Raw genomic sequence first — 23,158 nt, 5'->3', positions numbered from 1 at the left:
AGATCAGATACGAGTACAAGCAAAAACCATCTGCCTGTTAGAGATCAGGGGAGTAGCCCCTGAACGGGGGCACAAGGGGGGCTTCTTCAGGGCTCGGGATATTCTACTTGATCTAGATGCTGGTTACGGGGTTTGTTCATTTTGAAGAGTTCTGTGCGCTGTACACTTATGATGCGCACGTTTTTCCTTCTGTATATTATAAAACAAAACAGCTGTTTAAAAAGAACAACAGGAAAAGGAAATAGGTAGCTGAGCGAGGAAGTGGTGGGAACAGGGCGTTCCCAGCAGCAGGAGCAGCAGAGGCAACGGCAGAAAGAGACCAACGGGGTTAGACCGAGACCTGAGGCCATAGGCAATATCAGGGGTGGCTCCTCCTTCCTCCTCATCTGTCACCAACCCCGGGCCCCACTGCTTCTCTAGGTTTTAGGAAACGGTCCTTTTGTCCTGGATGAAGATGAAGGCGTTGCTGTTTGAAAGAACCTGAAGCCAGGCAGATTTTGAGCTCAGCCACAAATGAATCTAAGAAGCAAGATCAAAACAAAGCAAAACAAAACAGAAACCCACCGCTGCCAACCCCGGCATTCTTCCATGGAGGTAAATGACAATTAAAACAGGAAGCGGATGCCATTAACACATTAAATTAATTAGCATCGAGCGCTACTGTTGTGCTCAGAAAAGCTCACCCCCGAAACCAGCAAAGTTCCCTGTGGCTGATTAGCATGGGCTTTTGCTGGGTTCCATGGGGCTTAATTAAGAACCACCAGCAAATTCTCTCTTAGGCATCCTCATGGCCTCTCTCTCGCTCTCAGTCTCTCGTGTTCACTCTCTGTCGTGCAGACGTCCAGGCCCCCTGACACACACACTGCCTCCTGGGACGCAGACCCAGGTGGACATACCAGTAAGACACAGCACACACTGACACATGTACCTGCCCAAATACTCGTCCTGACAGGCACACATGCAGACATGCACAGGCGTCAAGGAGACACCCTCATATGGACATCAGCAGAGACACACAGATTACATACATGCTCAAAAAGACCTTATACTCTTGTGGGCAAAACCCCAGACACATAATAATAATAATAATAATAATAATAAAAATAAAAAAACAGCATTAAACATTTACTGAGCGGAGACTAGGCCAAGTACCATTTTAGGTACTTTATATATAATCCTCTCAATAATCCTATCATGTAGATCATACTTGTACAGATGAAGAGACTGAGACACAATTAGATTAAAGATAGAGTCATTTTCCAAAGATCACATTCCGATATCCAAACAGAGACAGACATACATACGGGCCTGTGCATCAGGGTGTCAGGTGAGGTTAAAATCATGTCAGCCACGTCAGGTTCATGGGTGGACATAGCAAATCATCCCGGGGACGACCTGTTATGTAAGGAACTAGGAATCGAATGCCTTGCATGCAGAGATCTGTAAGTAGGTGGACCGATTTACAAAGGAAACCCAAGGCTTTCTGAGAGAAGAGAGATGGACAGAAGGGTAGGTTGGCGTGGTTCTGACTAAATCCCTCAGCAGAAAAATGACCCCAGGACCCCAAAGGGATGCCAACCAGGAGGACAGAGAAAGATGCACTAACCAGGCTTAACACAGAGATCTCAGGGTTCACGGCAGAAGATTGTTTTTTTGTAGCACGTGGCTGTTTGGGAAACCACACTGGAATCACCTCAGCACGTTTTGGGAACCGATGGCTGAGTGTGAGCGTTAACGGGAAATCTTGTACGTTGGCCCTGCTTTGGTCCGGGTCTGGGAGGGTACAGAGCAGCACCAAGCAGCGAGACCAGTGGCCAACAGCAACACCTGGAGGCAGCTGCCAAAACTGCACCGCCGCTCTACTGACGAAACGCATCGCCCCACCAACTCCTGCCCTCTTGCAGGGCAAGCATCTGGCAATGGGAATGATCCTCTTTGGTCTCAGTAGGTTCCTGGTATTTTTGTGCAACTTGGGGTAAGGGAACAATCAAAGGAAGGCACTGGACTTCCAGTTAATCAGGACAGAAGCAGCTTGAGCTTGAAAAGTTAAAAGAGCTGGGGTTGTATTTTTACCCTTAGCTGGTGAAGCAAGTCAGAGTAATTATGTTTAACTGCACAGTGACCTTGGCAATGAAGATACTACATGCACTCTAAGCATAGAGAGACGCACACATCTGTGTGCACAATTTCACCCAGGTGCACACGATCAACCTACATATTCATACCAGAAACATGGCCTTTCTCAACATTTCCCTCTGGCTCTCCCACCATCCTTACCCCGCTGGGGCCCTGCGGGGAGCAGCAGGCCAGGCGGATGGAGCTGTTGACAGAGGCAAGTTGTTCCCGAAGACTTTCCACCTCCCGCTGGGCAGCCTCAGCTCTCTGGAGAGGAGAATGGGACATGTGGGGTTAAGGGGTGAGTGGGGCCCCGCTGGCTGTCACCCTGGCCCTCCACCATCTCCCTGCACTGTCTCAGGCATGGATGGGGGAGGCAGGGCTCTGAGGGCCTGGTGTCCTACTTTTTGGGTCTTGGACAGTGGACTTGACTTCTGGCTCCCCCAGGGTTCTCAGGATTCCGAGAGGAGTCAGAACGCCCCCAATTCACCAGGGTGGAAAGAAAGATGCTGTCTCTGTGGGACTGGCACATTTGCACACCCTTCCAGGCCACTTCTGTCCGACACATAAACGGCAGGCTTCTCTGGTCAGAAGGTGAGTTTGTCCCCAGCTCCCACGCCACCTGGTGTGGAATCCGGGATGGGGCATCAGCTGAGGTGGCTTCCCAGCCCACAAGCTGCTGTAGGCTACTGGGCAAGTCACTGCCCCTCTGAGGGCCTCAGTTTTCCTCCTCTGAAATGGGGGAAGTGGAACACAGCCACCACAGAGGCATGTTGAAATACTTCTAAACCAGAAATAGGGAGTTTATTTAATTGGGTCTACGGGGAGATTTTAACTCTTCAAACATTTCTGGGGAAAAAAGCTTGGGAGGAAGCACCTAAATGTGAACAGCCTAGCCTTGTGGCTTTGGAGAGGACTCTGTACTTTGTCACTGCCTGGCTTGTGTGACCTTGGGTGAGAGATTTCATCTCCCCAGCTTTGGTTTCCCTAGCTGCACAATGAGGATTATAAAAGCAACCATATCCTAGGGGCCGTTTTTTAAGCAAGTGATTTGGTAAAACACAACTCATTAAGCATCTTAGCCTGACACACACGAATGTGTCGATAACTGGTTAACTTTACAAACATCAACAGGGCATGTGGGATCTTGAGCCATTACTTGAAAAATTAAAACAGCTGCAGCTTTATTTTTACCCTCAGCTGGGGACACAGGCCCCACTGACTATGTTTATCTTACACACCGATCTTGGCAATCAAGATGCTATGCCCACTATGTATACACAGAGCCGCACACGTCCACTGGCCCATTTTGTTAATTCATTTTTAATGGATGTGTTTATTTGTTTATTTAGTGGTATCCTGCCTTGTTCCAGAAAAGGTTCGAGTCAGTTTTGTTTTGGGTGTAGGGTTGCAGAGAAAATGTTTTTGTTTCTGCAGTTAGGGTTTTCTGAGCAACTGTGACTGAAACTTGGCATCTGGGCTAAAGGACAAGGCCAGGAAGTGAAAATATGACTGGTGAGCTGAGAGCTCCAGAGAGATTACCTCATAGAAGGTATGCGTTTATGTTTCAAGGGGGGACGAGACCCAAGCTGTGGACACATGCCCTGGGTTGCAAAGCTGGGCTCCCAGCTCCCAGTCTTATCTTCCGGAAGAGAAGCATTTGCATTTCACATGCTAAAAACCCAGGACCCTGCTCTTCTCTTCACCACAGACACCCAGGAGGAGATCGGTGCACCTCCTGTTCTCAGAAGACCCCCTCCCACCTAACTTCCAGGGTTCCTGGTTGAGGGGCTCCTCACCCACAGCACACGCAAGCAGGTGACCTTGGGTTTCATCTCATCGCCCCAGGTGGGAAGTGGGGCAACCTGGCTGGGTCACTGCTACATAAGTTATAATATTGATCTGCTCTGTTCCAGAATCCTCTGGTTCACATTCAGGATGTTAAAAACTTAGTACGATGACATTTATTTTCTTCTCCATATTTTCTATAATGAGCAGGTTTTAGTTTTATAATCAGGAAAAATAAACATTAAAAAAATGCTTCCTGTTTAAATTACTCTAATTTCCTGCCCTGGCCGGGTGGCTCAGTTGGTTGAAGCGTCAACCCAGACACTAAAAGGCTGCAGGTTTGATTCCTGGTCTGGGCACAGGCCTGGGCTGTGGGTTCCATCCCCAGGAGGGAGGCGCACATATGGGAGGCAGCCAATCAATGTTTCTTTCTCTTTCTCGCTAGAATCAATAAACATATCCTTGGGTGAGGGTTAAAAAAAAACTAAAACTACTCTAAGGTCCCTTTTCTTTAACCTATTTGGCTGGTAAAGATCCAAAAGTCTGATGACACCTGGTGCTGGTGAGGCTACAGGGAGACGGGCCCTCTGCTGTCTCGCTGGAGGGAGTGGACACTGGCAGAACCCTGTGGAGGGCAGTTTGGCCACGTCCGCCGAATCAGAAATGCAGATACTTTCCCCTGCAATCCCACTCCGGGAATTTACCCGATATAGAGGCTCGGGATGTACGAAATGCTATCTGTACCGGGTTATTCACTGCAGTGTTACTGACGATGGTAGACAATTGGAAATAGCATCCATGTTCACCAATGGGGGTCTGGCTAGACCGGGGGGAGCTGTGTTGGCAAGCTGCAGCCGCTGCCTGTTCCTGTAAGCCCAGACCTCCCGGCACACAGCCACGCTCATTTGTTCCCATGCTGTCTGTGCTTTCGCTCTAAATGGCAAAACAGCACATTGTGACAGTGGACGTCATCTGGTCTCTGATCCTCTACAGCAAGTTTGTGGTTCCCTGAGTTAGAGGAGGGTGCGTCAGGGTATGATACTACACAGCTGTAACACAGAAGGAGCTGCTTTGTATCCAACCACGAGTGGACCCTAAGAAGTGGAGACTAAGGTTCAGGGGGGTGTGGGCAGTAGGTCATTGTTTTTGTTTTGAAAAGGGGTAAAAATAGCTCTGGAAGGAGACGTGGGGAACAGGTAGGGAGAGGGGCCTGGGGTCGGGGGAGACGGAGCTTTCTGGGAGTCCTCGTGTACTTTTTGGGTTTTGACCTATGTAATTGGATTACCTATTAAAAAATTAGCCTAAAAGTCCTATTCTTTCCCAGGTTTCCTCTGCAGGAGGACCATGCCTCCGCAGTGCCTTGAACCTGGACGCCTGTCCCGAGGGAACAGTGCCTGGGCCCCAGAGCCCCGCTCCGGGGCCTTCCTCGGCTGCCCCCAGGGAAATGACCACTTGCCCTGCCACATGGCTGGCCCCTCCTGGCCGTGCCCTGAGCTGCTGCAGAGATGTGGTGGGCCCACAGGACCTCAGACCGGGCCCACGTGGCCATGCCTCACGCCCTTCTGAGTCTGGCCCAGCGTTGCCCACCTGGTGGTAACACATCCAAAGCCAGAGGACGACAGGATCAGGGACGTCATTTACACACATGAAAACTGAGACTAGGACACGCTAAAGAGCTTGCAAGGACTCGGGCTGGGACTAGAAAGTGAGGCCCAAGGGAAGGCCGGGTCCACCTAGTGCTCAGCCAGCGAGGCTGAGATCAAGTGAGGCGGCTGGAGGAGACCCCAGGTGGGGAGGGAGGGCGAGAGGCCGCCTCAGGCTTGGCCCTCGTCACCATCCCGGCTCCTCACTCAATCTGGTTGGGAGAGACCCATGTTCCAGCTTGGCCTGGAGACAGGCACCTGCAGGCTGGGACCACTGGACACCGCTCTGCTTCCCTCCTGCTGTCCAAAGACGCCCGGAGAGGCTGCCGCCTGCTGTGCGGGCTGCCTCTCGGCTTTTGCCTGGGCCCTCTGGTCCTGAAATGCCACCCTTTTACAGTCTGGACTGATCTGTCAGCTCTCAGCTCCATGGCCCTTCCTCCACGATGTCATCCCTGACCTGAGTCTAGGTCAGGAGCCCCTTCCCTGCCTGCTGCTGCCTGGATGGCCCTATTTCTGAGGGTTCTGCCTGCACCCTTGCTCTCCCTCCCCTGGGAGCACAGGGTCCCAGATGCCTCCCGGCCCCGGCACTCTGAGTGGCATGTAGTTCGGTTAATGCCGACTGAGTGTAGCCTGGTCCTCCCAGCCTGGCCCAAGACCCCCTCCACTTGCAGAACGGGCCCCCAGCACACGCTTCCTCACCTGATTAGCTTTCTCCAGGTTGGTCATGATCAGGCCGACTTCATCTGCCCTGAGACAGAAAGGTGAGGCCCTGAGGAAGGGATTCTGGCCGCTGCCAGAGCCCCTGCCCATCCCGAGACCCCCAGGCCCTGCCCGAACCCCAGGGTCTTGACATGGAGGGCTGAGGAGGCTGCCTTCCACCCTTCCTACCGGGGAACCCAGGCCGCGGGAAAAGGGGAATGGGGCCCCAGCAGCCGGGCCGCTCGTCTCTCCCAGGGCCTCTCTCTGAAGCTGCCCACAGAGCCGCACCTCCCGGCCTTCACCCCAGCTGCGGCCACCTGCAGTGCCCGCTGCAAGAGAACAGGCCCGCACTTCAAAGCCCAGCTCCGAGGTGCCGGGCAGGCAGCCCTTTCTCAATGACCCCTGTGGTGGCCATTCGTTTATTTTGCCACCTTCCCCCTCCAGCATTTAGCGGTGTCAGGACAGGCCTCCACCACCTTGGCTGCCCCTCTGCCTGGTGTAGGGTGGGGGCCACAGAAGGCCTGTCGGGGAGCATTCGGTGACTAAAAGCCACACATGGGCTTCATGCTTGTTCAGGGTCCTCTTCTGCACAAGCTCTCCCAGCCGCCCAGAGCACCCTTCCCGACGTTCTTCACGCGGCCACCTCCTGCTCACTTTGCAGGTCTCACTCTGCAGGTCATCTCCTCAGGGAAGTCCTCCCTGACTTCCCTGGATTAACAGGGCCTACCTCTCCCTGTTATTTCCTCTTGCTGTCCTGGTTCTTCCCTTACAGTATTCACCAGGTGCCCAGAACACGGCTGGGCATACCGCAAATGCTCAGCAACGCCCGCGACTGAATGGATTTGTCATTGTGCAGAAGTCAGTGTCTGCCAGGGCCGTGTTCTAACGTTTCCTCCAGGGACCCAGCACAGCACTGGGTACATAGTATTCACTAATTAAGTGTTTGTGGAATAAGTGGTGTCTTAAATCCTGAAGAGACATTGAGCACAGAGTAATTTAAGTGACTGACACTTGGCCCTGAGGGTTGGACTGTGGAACTGGGGAGGGGAGACAGACTCAGGAGGCTGGAATGAGGCACAGGCCCCTGCCCAGTAGACCCTGTTCAGCCTGAAGCCCAGAACGTCATTTGGAGTCTGTGGTGCATAAATGGCACGATATCCAGTGAAGAGCTGTGTGCCCATGGGGTGAGGAGCAGACGGTGATTAATTAAATGGGTACCTCCGGCAGAGTCAGAAAGAGGAGGCAGGAGGCACGTCTCGGGGATCAGAGGGAGGAGGCACGTCTGGGGGATCAGAGGGAGGAGGCACGTCTGGGGGATCAGAGGGAGGAGGCAAGTCTGGGGGATCAGAGGGAGGAGGCAAGCCTGGGGGGTCAGAGGGAGGAGGCACACCTGGGAGGATCAGAGGGAGGAGGCACACCTGGGAGGGTCAGAGGGAGGAGGCATGGGTGTTCACCTCAGCAGGGTGTTCACTTACTTGGATGCTGCCTCCTCATCGTATTTCCGCCGCAGCTCCAGCAGCTCTGTCTGAGTGGCCTTTAACGCTGGGAAAAGTAAAGAGCCAGGGTGAGGCCGCCCACCCCCTGGGGGGTGGAACCCAGTCCTGCAGGGTCTAGAAGGCAGAATGAGGTCCCGGGTAGTGAGGGGAGACCTTTCTTTTTGGTTAGAACTGGTGACGGGTAGTGTTTCCTGGCCCTAGAGGAGCTTCGAGCTGGTGGGAGGCATGTGGGGTGGCCGGGGTGGGGAGGGCTGATGACTTTGTAAATCTCAGAGAACCCTGGTCAGAGGGCTGTGTGGCCCAGGGCCTGGGTATGAGTCTGCCAGCACACTTAGGTCACCCCAGGACCAGGGTAGGACCATCCACCCATAGCTCAGCCACCCCAAGGTCTGGACCTGGCAGGTGAGGGGGCTGGGGAGGAGTAAAAAATTCAACAGAGACAAGTATATGAGTATCATAATAAATGAGGGATTCCTCATAAAATTTCAGATTTCTGATTTCTCTAGGAAATTGAAGGGACTGGCCACACTGGGCCATAAAGCAGTTCCTGGCTGGTGCTCGGCAGTGGCCACCTGTTTAGATTAGGCTGGTTCTCCAGTTTGCCCCAGATCCCACCCTTCCCTACTGCCTTCCCCCATTGGGCCAGCTTGGCTGTGTGCTGGGCTGCTGAAGGGGTGGGTCTGCACCCCTGTGTTAATTCTATCTGAGGCCTCCTCTCCACAGCAGTATGGCTTCCGGGGACTGGGGCTCAGACCCCGCTGGGCAATGCAGCCCTGTCCTTCCCCTCCCAAACTCCCTTCTTGCCCTCTTGATTCTAAAACGCCGAGCCTGTGTTCGTAGTGTCAGTGCCCCCTCTTCCTCGTCCTCCTGGCCTGACAGGGCCAGGGTGCTGGGTGAGGGCCAAGGTCGCGTGCTGCGTACTTACCTGAATGTAGGACCTTGATCTTTTCCTCTGCCTCCCCCAGTCTGGCTGCCAAAGTGATCTGTACTTCTTGCAGGCCCCTGTGGAGAGACCGGGCTGCTTGCGCCAGTGTCTGGTGGACGGGCCTTGCCCGGGCTCCACCCGCCCCCAGTCCCCCTGCCCGCTCGCTGCGACCTGCAGCTCTGTCTTCCGCACAGCACAGCGTGCGTCCTTACACTCGACATTCAGGCACTCAGCTGCCCTGCTGTTTTGCAGATACGTGGCCCCGTTAGGGCCCAGTTAAGTTTCTGGCAGCATTTCTGAGGCCCCCAGCAGCCAGGAACCTTGCTTCTCTGGGCCTGTCTCCCGGTCGAGGAAGTGGGGTTTCTGACGGGGTCCGCCTCAGTCGGTGCTGTGAAGCGTGCTCAGCGTGTTACCCGATACTGTCAGTTACTGTTACTGCCCCCGGGAGGCACTCCCGCTTTGGGATGCCCACCCTGCCCATCGGGGCCCAGCTCGGGTGTAATGTAGGCAGAGCAAAAGAGGCCCTACCTGGACTAGCAGAGGGTTGAGGCAAAGCCTGGGCCTTACATCCTCAGGTTCAGAGACTCTAGGGAAGGAGCCCCATTTCCCCCTGATCTCACGTCCTGCCCCTCCGCCCCCACTTACTCCACTCCAGCCACATCCATCTCCTTGCTGATGAAGCACTCCGGCCATGTTCCTGTCTCAGGCCCTTTGCACGGGCTGTTCCCTCTGCTTGTAACACCCTCCCCCATATACCTGCAAGGCTCACTCCCTTGCCTCCTTAGGGCTCCGCTCCCCTTCTCCCTGAGGACTCCCCCAGCATGCTCCGCCCAACGCCAGCCCTCGTCTCACCCCCTCCTCCCCTGCTTTATTCTCACAACCCATTGCCATCAAACACACCATTTATTTTATTATCTTATTGACTTGTGTCTTCCTCACTAGAGAGTAAACTCTAGGAGGGCAGAGGGTTTTGCGCATTGTATTCACGGCTGTGTCTCTGGAACAGTGACCGGCATGTAATAGGTAGCTCCGGGAACATGAGGAATGAATGAATAAGTGAATAAATGAAAGGGTAAGTGTAATGACCACCATAAAACTATCCTAGAAATGCTCCAAGAATCCAGATATTATTACCACTGCACCAACTGTAAAGACACCCATGTACTGACCCCCCCCCCCACGTGAGCGCCCCTCTAGGCACGTTCAGGCAGCACCTCGTCTCACTCCCATGGCCGATCAGGCGCTGACACCCCCGGTGACGGTCAGTGCCGTGTGTCCACGTGGCTGGGCCACAGCGCCCAGTGATCCAATCACACACTCATGTGGGCGTCGCTGCGAAGTACTTTGTAGATGCAGTCAACATCTACGATCAGCTGACAGCAGTAAAGGAGGGTATTCTCAATAGCGTGGGTGGGCCTAATCTAACCAGGCGAAGGAAGTAGAACAAAATGGAGGAAGGAGTCCGGCCCTGTGACCGCAACACCACAGTTTCCAGCCTGCTGGCTGCTCTACCCGCTCAGACTTGCTGGCCTCACTGTGTGATTTAAGTCCTTGAGCTACATCTGTGAATTAATTTTTAAAAATCCTCCTGGCCCTGGTCCTGTTTCTTTGGAACACCACCTGACTGATACACCGCCATTTGCTCCCTTCACCAGGTGGGGAGACTGAAGCTCAGAGAGGCGATGTGACCTGCCCGGGGCTGGCCATGCAGCTGCGCAGATGGAGCTCGGGCCCAGGCCTGTGCCTCCATCTCCAGCGGGCATCTGGATTCCCCAGCTGTCCTGCCCAGGGGCGACTTTCTTGTCCCAGCTCCCGGCCAGGTGGGGCAGCGGTGGCCCGACCTCCGTCCCCCCACTCACTTTTGCTTCTCCGCCTCATTTCTCTGCAGCAAAGTTTCTGTCAGGAGGGCTTTGCTGGGAATGCCTGGGAGGCGGCCACCCTCGGTCAGCGTGGGCCCGGCTGGAGACGTCCCCTCTCTCTGCTCTGGAGGAAGAAACAGATGGAAAAGTACCCATTGCTGAGAGCGGTGTGACAGCCAGAGCCACTTTCTGCAAACCAGGTCGGTCAAAAGTGCTGTGAGAAGACTCGATGTCCCAAACTCGGTGTTGGAGGGAGCGCAGCTGGCGGGACCTGCCGTCCCTGGGGCCAGCGGGGTTGTGGCCACAGGGAGGGCACGTGCATGGAAGTCAAGTTCCCACGCTGCCAGCCTCACACAGCACGCCCAGGGGCTTCCTTTGCCCTCTCAGGCTTGTCCCTGCCTCCTCGGCCTCCCTATTTTTCTTTAAAGTCACGGTAAAGTACACATCGCACAAAATTGACTATTTTTAAAGTGTACAATCCACTTTAGTATATTTACTAAATATTGTGAATTTAGTATATTCACAATATTGCACTAACTCCAGAACACTGTCACCCCTAACGGAAACCTGTCCCCATTAAGCAGTCACTCCCATTTCCCCCTCCTCCTGCCTGGGCAACCACCAGTCCTGGTTTCTCTCTCTATGGATTTATGTATGCTGCACATTTCATAGAAATAAAATCATTATACCCTTTTGTGACTGGCTTCTTTCACTTATCATAATGCTTTCAAGGCCCATCCAGGTTGTAGCATGTAGCAGACAGTTCCTTTTGACGGCTGAGTCACAGTCCATCCTTTGGATATGCCACGTTTGCTTTTGCGTTCATCAGTTGATGGACATTTGGATTGTCTCCACCGTTTGGCCATCGTGAGTCGTGCTGCTAACACACACTGGTGCACACGTTTTTATTTGAGCCCATTTTCAGCTCTTTGGGACAGAGCAGAATTGCGGGGTCCCAGGGCCACTAGCGTTAGCTGGATGAGGAACCGCGACACTCCCCCTGCCCCATGGCATACCCTCAGCGGCTCAATGGTCGTGGCTTCACGCAGGGCCCATGCCAGGAGCGCCTCTGCAGGCTCATCACAGGCATTAGTGCATGCCTTTGGCCCTGAACTCGTTGTTAGCGGGGAGGGCGCTCAGGGCCCAGCCACTGAGGGTGGGGTGGTGGTTCAAGAATTCCAAAATCTGGGCTCCCGACCTTAGATCCCAGTGACAGGAAGTTCTGTCCTGGCTATTAAGCTCCTACTGTGCGCCTGGCCCCGGAGAGTAAGTGCCGAGCTGGGCAGTTTGCAGAGTGAGCCCCTTTCGAGGGACTGACAGAGTGCTCAGGCCCTGGTTAGTTCTCTCTCTCACACACACGCAGGTATGCACACACATTCCGGGAATTTTCCAGGTGCTGAGGTCATGGGAATGAACAAAAAGACAAGGTTTGACTGTCACGGTACAGAACGCCACATGTCCTCAAGGAGAGATGCAGCCCAGGGCTGAGGTCAAGAGCCCTCGGACTGAATCCCCACTTGGCCATCTGCTGCCTCTGAGACTCAGTTTCCCCATCTGCAAAATGAGGCCAACGACACCTTAGGTTGAACCAGGAGACAGTGGGATCTGTGTAAAAGGCACACCACACAGAGCAAATGCTCTCAAAAGGCAACGGTTTCAATAACTATTGTTCTTATAGAGAAAATCTAACTCCAGAGAAACCTCAAAGGCAGGACTGACAAGTGTTGCTGGGGGAGCTCAGAGGCGCCTCCATACGAGCCGGGGCTGAAGCGCTGCCAAGTCCTGGCCCGCCAGGGAGGAATGGCTGGAAGGGCACTCTGGGTCCAGGAACAGAGTGAGCAAAGGACGGTGTTTTAATCACCAGAAGTCTTTCCCCAGAAGACCCTCTCCAGGACCAGGCACATAGTAGGTGCTTGCCAGGCCTGTGGGTGGAAGGCGGGAGCTGTGAGATGGGCAGCGTGTGACGGCGGACGTTCCTGGGAAGTGACTTTGCAGCAAGCATTCACTGGACAGGCCTCAGCCCATTTTATCTTCCCAACAGGCCCAATCTGGCCCACCACCTGCTTGACAAATCACGTTTGTTGGAACACAGCCACACCCACTCATTTACATGTTCCTATCGCTGCCTTCCCGCACTATTGAGCCGTCTTTCAGGTGTGAGGTAAATCCTACTCACTCATTCCTTAGACAAGTATCCTCGCACCTGACTCTTCCTCTCTTCCTGCTTAATTATTTCCTCAAAGCCTTTCTCACCCCCTGAAATCCTATATATTTTACTGATTTACTGGTGGACAATAGATGGTCAGTGCTGTGAGGGGAGGGATTTCTGTCTGGTTTGCCCCTGGCTGTGTGCCCAGTGCCTAGGACAGTGTCTGGCTTGCAGTTCAATGAACAGAATTGAATGGTCACCAACAGCTTTCATGTGTGTATTTGCTGCCTTGCTCACGGTGATCTCCAACTTCACCTATCAGAGGTAACCACCATGCTGAATTTTGTTTATCATTCTCTTGCTTTTTAACACTTTAATCACAATATATGTACACCTAAACATATTTTTATTTCTGCTAGTTTCTTGCCTTGTCCCATCTGGGGCTGAGACAGTGCTGTGTTCGCCACGTCTGCCTGGCACATGGCCAGCCTACGTTTCCTGGCCTCCTTTGCAGTAGGTGTGGTCACACGGCTGAGTTTTGGCCAGTGGGATGTGGCTGGAAGAGATAGGGGTGCCACTTGCAGGCCTGGACCCCATAAACTTTGGCAGGACCCTCCACATTCTTTCTCGGCCTGTTGGCTGGTTGTCCACATTCACTGTGAAACTGGATGTCATATGTTGAAGACGGTAGGACTCCTGCAGCCTGAGCCACCGAGTGACTGTGTGGAGCATCCCTTACAATCCCCTTCAAATGTATTATGGCTCCGGCATTTGGGCTAGGTTGGTGTCCGCAGCAGTGAACCTCACCCCTCCCGAATCTTAACTGACGAAGTCAAGTTCCCTGTTCACCCCCTGCCCACAGCAGAGTCTGGCTGGCAAAGTGCCGCGGACTAGCTGTTTACTACGGATGTCCTGTGAGGGCCTTGCCAGTACCTTTTGGGCTGAGGAACTCAGGGTGCCTCTTCCACGACGTGTGGAGGTCTCGCCGCGGCTGCCCACTGGGGTCGAAGCTGGGGGGCTGCAGTCTGTCGTCTAGGCTGCGCGTTGCCTCAAATACAGGCACGGGGTCTGGAGAGAGAGAGAGAGAGAGAGAGAGAGAGAGAGAGGACAGGGGTGCTGGGGGACCTGGGGTCTGATCCACAAGAGATCCCTGGAGTTGCTCTGCTGGCTTAGGGACGCCACACGGATTTTCTGCTGCACAAGGGAGCGGCCTTTTCCAGGCACCGGCTCAGGGGAACGTGTGCCGTCCCCACTGGCGTGTGTGTCCTACACAGCTGGGAATAGTAATAACAATAACTGTCACCATAATTGCATTTTCCAAATTCTACGATACCATCTGGGGTGGCCATGAGGCTGTATCTTGCATGCCTCCAAGCAAAGGGAATGTCTCTGAGCGCGGACCCTGCCCTGAAATCCATCAGCCTGAGGCCAGCCTCCCCGCAGGCCTTTCCAGGTAAGGCTTGTGCGTGGCAAAGACAGACACAGACCTGCTCCTGGGGACGTGGGGCTGCTCTGAGGGCACAGGACTCCCCCAAGGCCTAGCCCAGTGCCTCCTTAGGCTGCACGGGTCTGAGTGCTTCCACCCAGTTCTCCCAGCTGCCTTCCATTCTTCACCCGCGTCTCCCTGACAGCATCCTTGCCCATCCTTGGGTGCTTCTCAGTAGTCCTGAAGGAACAGACCATCATTTTTGACTTGCGGGACTGACTGAATAAAGGCTTTTCTGGAAACGCCCACCTGGATGTTAGATGCCTCCCCATTTCCCAATAGTTAAAACTTGAGGACTGTGCAGGTCCTTCTGCCTGGAATTCTGCTCCCTCTCCCATTGTCACCTGGTGAGCACTTCCTTTCTTCAGATCTAGAACCCAGCACACCTCTTCTTCCAGGTGCCTTTGCCCAACTCCCCACCTGGGCAGCTGCTAAGAACACCGGAATAATGCCCGAGGTTGGTGTGGCATCTTCCAGGTTACACAGCCCGCCCACAGGAACAGGTTCCACCATGCTCCCAGCATCCTCTGGAGGCTGGCTTGGATCCAGCTCATTTTCATGGATGAGGAAGCTGAGGCTCCAAAAACCCAGGTGATTTGCCGAAGAGTGGAGGTGTGATTTGAGTCTGACCCTCCCTCTCTGACGCCCAGTGGGGTGACCGTTCCGACCTCCGCAGCTGTGGGCGAGTGCTAGCGCGGGCCCGGGGAAGCCAGGGCCTCCTCACTCCAGGTCAAGGGGCCTGGCTCTGGGCCACAGTCCTTTTAAAAGCTCCGGAGCTCTCACTCTTCCTGATCCTTCCACGGCTCTCCTGCCGGCATCTGCTTGGCCACTGCTCTGTGCTGGGGGCAGAAGGATGATGAGCAGGGGCCCTGGAGACAGATCCCTGGGTCCTGGTCTAACCCAGACTTGCTTCTCAGGCTTGCTGGGTGACCTTGGCAATAGATTCTCACTCTCTGCGCCTCACCATCAAAGTGCTCTCTCACGGGGCTGCGATGAGGATCCAGGCAAAGCGCTCAACATGGCACCTAGCACTGGTCAGCCCAGAACAAACGGAAGCCCTTGCCATTCCTGTCTTCCTGGGCTCCAGTCACACTTTCTTCCCTCAGGCCCTCAAATGCACCTTCTCACCCCACAGCCTTTGCACAGGCAGGGGCCTCTGCCAGGAACACCCTGCCCTCCCCTAGCCCTTGCAGCTAGTTAATGCTTCCTCATCTTTGCACCTCAGATGCCTCTTCTTCCAGGAATCCTTCCTTGACCAGTCAGTCCTCCAATATGAGCTCTCCCAGCTGCCTACTCCTTTCCTCCACAGCATGCCTTGTGCTTACCATTGTAATTGAGTTGCAAGTCCATCAAACTAATGTACCCTTGGCCGAAACCCCACAAGGCAGGCACAGGACCACATCTGTTTTTGCTCATTCACTGGACCCCTTGTGGATGGACACACAGTCTGACCCAATAAATATTTGCTGATGGAAGAAATGGGATAGCGCCTGCACATGGCGCCTTCAGGTCCGGCTGGAACAAGGTCCCTCTGCTGCTGCCCGACTGTTTAGGTGGCGGGAGGCTCGGACAGTGGGTGTTTGTGCCGAGGTAAGCAGGTGCATGGGAAGGCCGCTGTCTTCCTCTGTCAGCGCTCCCCCTGCGCCCCGCCATGAGGCAGGGCCTGCTCAGCGGGGTGTGCCATTATGTCTCCCCGGGCTGATGTAATTATACATTGACATAATTAACCCAGTGAGCGCATTAGGCAGGCCAGCTAAAAATTCATCTATAATTATTTGTTGTGTGCATGCTAATGAGTTCATCTGCACTGCCTTTGTACAACACGGACAAATTAATTTACAAGTCTGGATTTTTTAATAAGTTCAAGGAAATGCTTCCTATTGTGTTCTGGTTTTTTGAGAAAGGGAGAAAAAGGCAGCGGGCACTGCCAGGGTCAGGGGAGTCAGATAAACACGGGAGGGCGCTGCCCCCAGCAGCCGTGGAGGGCTCACTCTGGCTCTGAGGCGGAGGGAGAGATTCGGCTCTGGCTTGAGTGCTGCGGGCCAGGAGCCCTGCCCAGCCAGGTTACACCCGGGCGATAAACGATGTCACTGATGCCGTTCCCGGGTCAGGGAGGGACGTTCTGTTCTGCTTGGAGGCCCCGCAGGTCCCTCAGTGCCGCCTGCGCACTCAGTCCGGGGCGAGTGGACCTCAGGCGCCCCTGGAGAGGCAGGAGGAGTACGGCCGGGCAGGCACTCAATGCAGGCTCGGCGGCTCCGAGGCCCCGTCTTTCCCCTCATTGCTGGCTCAAGGCGGCACAGGGTGGTTCAGTTCACAGAGTCTGAAGTCCAGCTCTGGGTCCAAATCCCCTGGGGCCTTGAGTCTTAGTTACTGAGAGAGACAGTATGATTTAAGGACCTTCGGACAGTTAGTTAAGCTCTCAGAGCCTTTACTTTCTTGCCTGTACAACGGGGCTGCCCATGGAGAGTGGTTGCGAGGACTGGGCGAGGGAGTGTGTATAGGGATGTACACAGTGCTAGGTGCGTCACAGGGTTTGCTAAGTCATGATTGCTGAGAGGAGGTGGCACTCCCGGCTCCCTGGTTTCTGGGGGCTGGCTGTCTGCATGGAGACCTCCATGACGTCTCGGGACAGGGTGCAGCCTCGTATACTCTCCTCAGTCCCTGGGAGCTCCAGAATCCAACCATCCTGCTTTGAATGCTACACTGGGATGCAAAGACTCTGGCTCAGGAAGTCACACTGGGGAGGGACCTGTCAGTTTAACTCATCTAACACCCCTCACCCCAGTGCACAGATGGGGAAAAGTGGGGTCCGGTGGCTTCCCTGACGTCTGCCAGCACATTGGTAGCAGAGCTGAGATGGCCGTTGGGCCTCCTCTTCCCACACTACTCTGCCTCCTGGCTCTGCAGCTGGAGGGAGAGAATGGGGGAGGGGTTCAGATGATTCAGCCAGTCGGGCTACGACAAACCCTTACAGCCAAAGTACTTAAACATGTCATAATCCATTCACTCTTCACCACAACACTGTGCAGTTAAGTATTGTCATGTCCCCATTTTACAGATGGGGAAACGGAGGTCCAGGGAGTGTGTGAAGGTAAAGCCTGGCAAGGGAGAGCTGCTATCTCCGCTTTCCAGACGGGAAATGAAGGCTCAGAGAAGAGATGTCTTGTGCCCAAGGTCACCCAGCTCAGAAGTGGCAGGGCGGGGTGGGGGGATTCAAACCCAGGACACTGCTGCAGGCCAAGCTGCCCTGAGGTGGGGCACGGGGGACTCCTTACCGTTGGGCCAGGAACATGAGACCCTGTTCTCAGCCTTGCCTCTGGCTTGCTGTGTTACCTCGGACGAAGCACCAGATCTCTCTGAGTTCTGGGTTAAGATTCCTATTACAAGTGTATCCGGGCACACAGTCAACACTGGATGCCATCGGATAACGGCGCAGTCCTGTTGAAGTGAGCGCTCTTGGCCCTGGGCCCACCCCTTAGAGCCACAATGCTTGGGGAGGGTGATTATTAAACGCCTTCACAGCTGAACTTGACACAAGAGGGTGCAAACGTTGCGAATCTTCTTAATTCCCCAAAACACCCTCAGATAAAGGTGTTGGTGGCCTGGCTGTGACACCTGAGGGGAAAGTCCCTTAGGCTCCCTGTGGCTCCATCTCCCCATCAGTAACGTGGGGATAAGAGGGGCCCGCTGCCTGGGGCTGTGCAGGGGTTGCAGGAGCCTGCTGAGCCCCAGGATTCCCAGGACTGGCGGGCCCCAGGAGTGCATGCCCTTGTCCTTCTTATTGCAGATGGCAGCAGTGGGATGTGCCACCCACTCTTCCTTCGAGAAGAGAATCTCCCGTGAGAAGGTGGTGACCGTCTGTCTCCAGGTGCTGCACCTTCGGGCCCACTGCCGTGTTCACTCGAGGGCCACACTCGCCCGGGGCTGCTCCCAGCCAATGACAGAGCATGACGGGGGCAGCAGGGTCACTCCTGCCAATGCTGGGAGAGGCAACCCCTCTATAATAGACCGAACTGTGTCCCCCTGCCCCGCCCCGCTCCACCCCCCGATCTGTAAATCGAATGCTCCAACCCCTGATGTGGATGTGTTTGGAGATGGGGCTTTTAAGGAGGTAAATTCACATTAAGTGCGATCATAAGGAGGGATCCTACTCTGATAGGACTGGTGTCCTCACAAGAATGGGCAGACACCAGAGCTCACTCTCTGTGCACAGAGGAAAGGCCATGTGAGGACGCGGCGAGAAGGCAGCCGCCCGTGCCCGTACGCCAGCATGCCAGCAAGAGGGCTCTCACCAGAAACCAGCCCGCTGGTACCTTGATCCTGGACTTCCAGCCTCCAGAACTGGGAGAAATACATTTCTGTTAAGCTCCCTGGCCCCGCCCCCCGTCCTTGGTATTTTGTATTAGAAGCCTGAGCAGCCTAGTCCATGCTGCCTTGGGGGTCCCTGTCAGCCTGGTTAAGGCTTTCTCAGAGCTGCACCGCGGGCTGTGGTCCCTCCTACCCTGCTCCCTCCTCCTCTCCCTCCCCAGGGGCAGACCCTTACCGCCCTCTGTAGGCTCTCCCTGCCTCCTCCCCCTCTTCCCCTCTGTTCCTCACAGGCCTCCGCCCCTCACAGGCCTCCGCCCAGTGTGTCTCTTGCACACCTAGTGCTCTCTTGGTGTCTGTCTCCTTCCAGGGAACCCAAACCAACACATGACTATTCTCTTGCCTCTCAGCATCAGACTGGGACAGATTCCCCCTCACAGCTTCCAGAAGGAACCAGCTCTGCCAGCACCTTGATTTTGGGCTTCCAGGCTCCAGAACTGACAATGGATCCCCACTGTTTTAAACCACCGGTTGTGGTGATTTGGTGTGGCAGCCCCGGCAGCCCCAGAAGGTTCGTACCCTGTGCTCTGGAAGCTACATCCCCAAAGTCAAGGGGGCTGGCGGAGCCATGCCACCGGCCCCCCGCCCCTCCACGACTCCCTCCCGGCTCCGGGCCCCGGCATCCGTGGCTTGTAGCAGCATCCCTTCAACTTCTGCCTCCGTGGTTACGCGGCCTTCTTCTTTCTGTGTCTCTCTCTTCTTATAGGCATACATCATACTGATTAGGGTCCACCCTAATGGCCTCTTTTTAATTGGATTACATTTGTCAAAACCCTATTTCCAAATAAAGTCACATTCACAGGTCTCAGGGGGGACATAATTCAAACCATAATATGTGGTAACTGACTGGGTACAAATTGTGACAAAGGTAGGACCGAGGAACTGCCAAGACTCCAACCAAGTTTCATAGGAAGTCCTTCCTCGAGTCTAGCTACTTGCCTTCTGCTGCACCCATTTCACCTGTTGTCCAGGGAGACAAGTCTGTTATGTAAGAGGAAGCAACAGGTCCTGGACTCTGATCCTCCTGCATTTTCATCCTCTCCAGCTACTGAGGAATGAGGCTGTGGGTTGTGTAAGGTCCCTGTTCTGAAGAGGACCCAGCAATGGCGATCACTTACTTCCCTGGGCACTTTTTACTGTTTATTTTCTCCCCCAGCACACGGTGTGGAATTCCCAGAGCTTACTGGCACAGTAAACTCACTTCTCCCACCTCCCCCGTGTGGGAGACATTCACAAAGCCCTCAGCTACATTGTTCAGGGTTGGGTCATGGAGGAAAAAAATTACTAGCTTCTGGAAGACTAAAAGGTTCTGCCACATTATATGCAGGTAAGATGCTTGGTGGCTGGCAAATCTAAGAGCTTCTCACTTGCTTTGTCTAAGGGTGTTATTCTAGGCATCAGCTAAATGTCACTGGCTGCTCTTACAAACGCAAATTGAAAGAGAGAGAAGTGACAAAAGATCTTTAAACTGTTTGGAAGAGGTTTCTCTGAGAACCTGATGGTCATGGGGAATCCTGCTTTCAATCCTCAGTCCTCCCTTGGGGTGTCTCTGTTGGGGGGCAGAATAACACCCCCCAAAGTGTCCCATCCTACCTCTCAGAACCTGTGACTATGTTATGTCACATGCAAGAGGGGACTAAGGCTGCAGGTGGGAGGTGGTCAGAGTCAGAGAGAGTGTGAAGATGCTCTGTGGCTTTGAAGGTGAAGGAAGGGGCCGAAGCCAAGAAATGTGAGCGGCCTCTAGGAAGTGGAAAAGCTAAGGAAATGGACCCCCCACCCTGCCCCCAATGTCCCCAGGCCTCCAGAGGCAGCACAGTCCTGCCGACACCCTGATGATAGCCCAGTGAGATCTATTTTGGACTCCGGGCCTCCGGAACTGTAAGGTAATTAATGTGTGTTGTTTCAAGCTACTAAGTTTGTGGCAATTTGTTACAGCAGCAATAGGAGACTAATACAGTCTCTAATGCTGCCATTTATTTATTGAACACCTACTCTGTGCTGGACACCATTTCTTCAGTTGCCAAATGTTGCCTGAACACCTGGGTGTGCCGGGGAGTTTCTGGGCCTGGAGATGCAGCAGTGAATAAGGACATTCCTGCCTTCCTGGGGCTGACCTTCTAAAGGAGAGAGACAGGCAAAGGACAAAGAAACCAATGGCAGTGAGGAGGCTGAGAAGAATAAAGCAGAACTGGGGGAGACAGTGGCCTGAGGGTGTGTTTGCAGGGGAATGTTGAGTCAGCTTGATCCGGGAAGGCTGTGTGAAGGCGGGGTTTTGAGCACAGTCCTGAAAAGATGAGGAGCCAGCAGGCGAATGAGAGAGAATAATCTAGACACAGGAAACACCAGGAGAAACAGTCCCATCTGACCAAGAAGGATGGCAGACCCTCCTGAGTTACTGTCCCGGAAACACAGTTTAACTCAATCTTCACAATACCCAACCCATTTCACAGATGAGGACCCGGGGACTTCTGGGGCCGGCTTTACCACCCCTTGCTCTAGGCTCATCTGGGCCCCGCTGCCGAGGCTGGTGGCTGGGTTCTGAGCAGGCTCTGGCCCTCCAGCACCAGTTCTTGGCTTTCATCTCCAACGTCCGGCACCCGTCCACCCAGGTGCAGAGGGGGCCCTTTGCTCACGAGGCTGCGGCAGGTGAGAACACTGAGGCCCAGCAGAGGGAAGCACTTGCTCCAGGTCACTGCGCTAGCAAATAGCAGAGCTGGATCCGAACCCAGTGTGGCCCAAATGCCACATGCTGGCATCCTCATGTCACAACTTCTGGTGCATCTACCTGCCTCTGAAAGATTACCAGCTTAACATGTGTCCTTACATGATTCAATGTTTTTAACTTAAGTATATTTTAAAGAATTTTTTTCACTACTGTTAATAGATAATAGGTGTTCTGTATCATAAATAGAAGTGCTTTAACACTAAAAATAAACACAAAGAAAAAACCAAAACTACAAAACTGATGTTATTATTACATTCTAGTTAGATGCTGTTGCCTGCCCCAGACCTTGCGCCTGAGGCCAGCTCCCCTTTGGTTAAAAGGGGAGGCGCACAGGTGTTTGGGATGCTCCGGCACCGGACTGAGGCATCCTTTGGAAGGAAGCAGGAAGGTACACCAGGCACACACTGTGTTCAGTGTCAGTGTCATGCCAGGCACACTGTGGCTGCTCCCTGTGACAGGTGACCCCTTTGGGGATGCGCTGGGTACAGTCGAGTCCCCAGTCTCCAAAGTGACCTGTGTGCCCTCCGGTGTCTGGCGAGCCTCACACCCTGGTGCCAGGAGAAGTGACAGAACGCCCCTGCCAGGGCTTGTCTGGAGCCGGGGAGCCAGGTTTCTGCCAGGCTCAGCACTTCCCCGGAAAACTTCCAGCTGAGCGAGACCCGCAGCCGCAGCCGCAGCCGCAGCCGCCTGGAGCCGGGAGCAGGACTGCAAGTCCCCTCCCGTCTTGCAACACGCAGCCAGTCGGTATACAGACGAGGGCCGTGGCAGAGGGAATCAGATCAGCCTTAATAAAACCTCCCAAAACAGGGGACTCCAAATCAGAAGTGTCTGACTACAACAGATCGCTTGAATTAATTGAGCACGGTGGCAGACAAGATCAAACAGGAACCATCCAAGGTGGCAGGTCCTGACGGGCGTGCGGGGGGCGGGGGGCACGTCATTGAGAGGCAGAGTGCCTTTGTCTTACAGCCATCAACCTGCTCTTTATGCATAAACTGCTTAATAAAATGACTAATTCATTTTGGTTACATTGGATCTAAACCCCTCGAGAATACTGCCAACAAATTTATAATATTTTAATACTACACCAGGCTTTGCGACGGCACTGTCGGATGAGATGGGTACCACACTATCTATTCCAAATTCCACCCCTAGCTCATGCTGTTGGTGTTTTGCTTTTTCTTTTTAAGTGTCTCTGGGGTTGTGGGGCGGGGGAGTCAGGAATCTGGAAGAAGCTGCCTCATTCCTCCCACTGTGTCCATCTGAAGAAAAGTGGCATTCAGAGCTTTTTTGGGAAAGCTGGAACTGTGAAAGCTGTCCGAGAGGCTGTTTAGAAACACATATATGCAGAAGTATGCATGCGTCCCTCCAAAACACTTAGAGACAGAAGCCTTCTCCCATCTGGGCCCCAGCTCCGGGCTCCTGTGTGGGCGGGAGGCTCAGGCTATTGATGGAGGCAGCAGTGAGAATAACTTTGATCATTTAATCTCAATTTTTTGAGAGCAGATGGGCTGTGGGTCCCTTATACACAGCTGTGAGCTCTATGTCTGCCCACTCTTTTTCCTCTCCACTGCCAGGGTGGCTGCTTTGTGGGGTCTCCTGGCTTAAGAATGGATGGAGAGGCTGAAGAGGGTCTTCTTTCTTGGCACTGGGCAGTGATGGCAATAATAACACCAACAATAACAGTGACAGCCACTGTTTACTGAGCATTTACTACATGCCAGACACTCAGCCGAGGACTTTATGCTCGTCACCTCATTTAATTCCCCCAGCGGTACCAGAAGGTAAGAGTGCTTTTCCAGAAGGCGGATCAGAGGCTCAGAAAGGTGAGGACAGTTACTCAAGCTATCCTGGCCAAGGAACAGCAGGGCTGGGACGCAAACCCACGTCTACTGTAGTAAAAACCAA

The 23,158-nt window shown here is 54.0% G+C and overlaps 1 protein-coding gene across 1 annotated transcript in view; it reads right to left on the bottom strand.

Annotated features, from left to right (window-relative positions):
* CUX2 (cut like homeobox 2) overlaps positions 1–23,158 on the bottom strand; it is a 216,587-nt gene that overhangs the window by 17,857 nt on the left and 175,572 nt on the right. The window contains exons 5-10 of the mRNA XM_054594090.1: positions 13,608–13,742; positions 10,526–10,649; positions 8,667–8,743; positions 7,721–7,787; positions 6,246–6,294; positions 2,278–2,382 (exon numbers count right to left, since the gene is read on the bottom strand). Coding sequence (XP_054450065.1) covers positions 2,278–2,382; positions 6,246–6,294; positions 7,721–7,787; positions 8,667–8,743; positions 10,526–10,649; positions 13,608–13,742 — 557 coding nt within the window. The remainder of the gene's footprint in view (positions 1–2,277; positions 2,383–6,245; positions 6,295–7,720; positions 7,788–8,666; positions 8,744–10,525; positions 10,650–13,607; positions 13,743–23,158) is intronic.

Source organism: Pteronotus mesoamericanus, unplaced genomic scaffold (assembly GCF_021234165.1).
Source record: "Pteronotus mesoamericanus isolate MK-2021 breed Mesoamerican mustached bat unplaced genomic scaffold, CSHL_Meso_final scaffold_507, whole genome shotgun sequence".
Taxonomy (NCBI): Eukaryota; Metazoa; Chordata; class Mammalia; order Chiroptera; family Mormoopidae; genus Pteronotus; species Pteronotus mesoamericanus.
The sequence above is the reverse complement of the archived record's forward strand: the minus strand, read 5'-3'. Positions and strand labels throughout refer to the sequence as shown.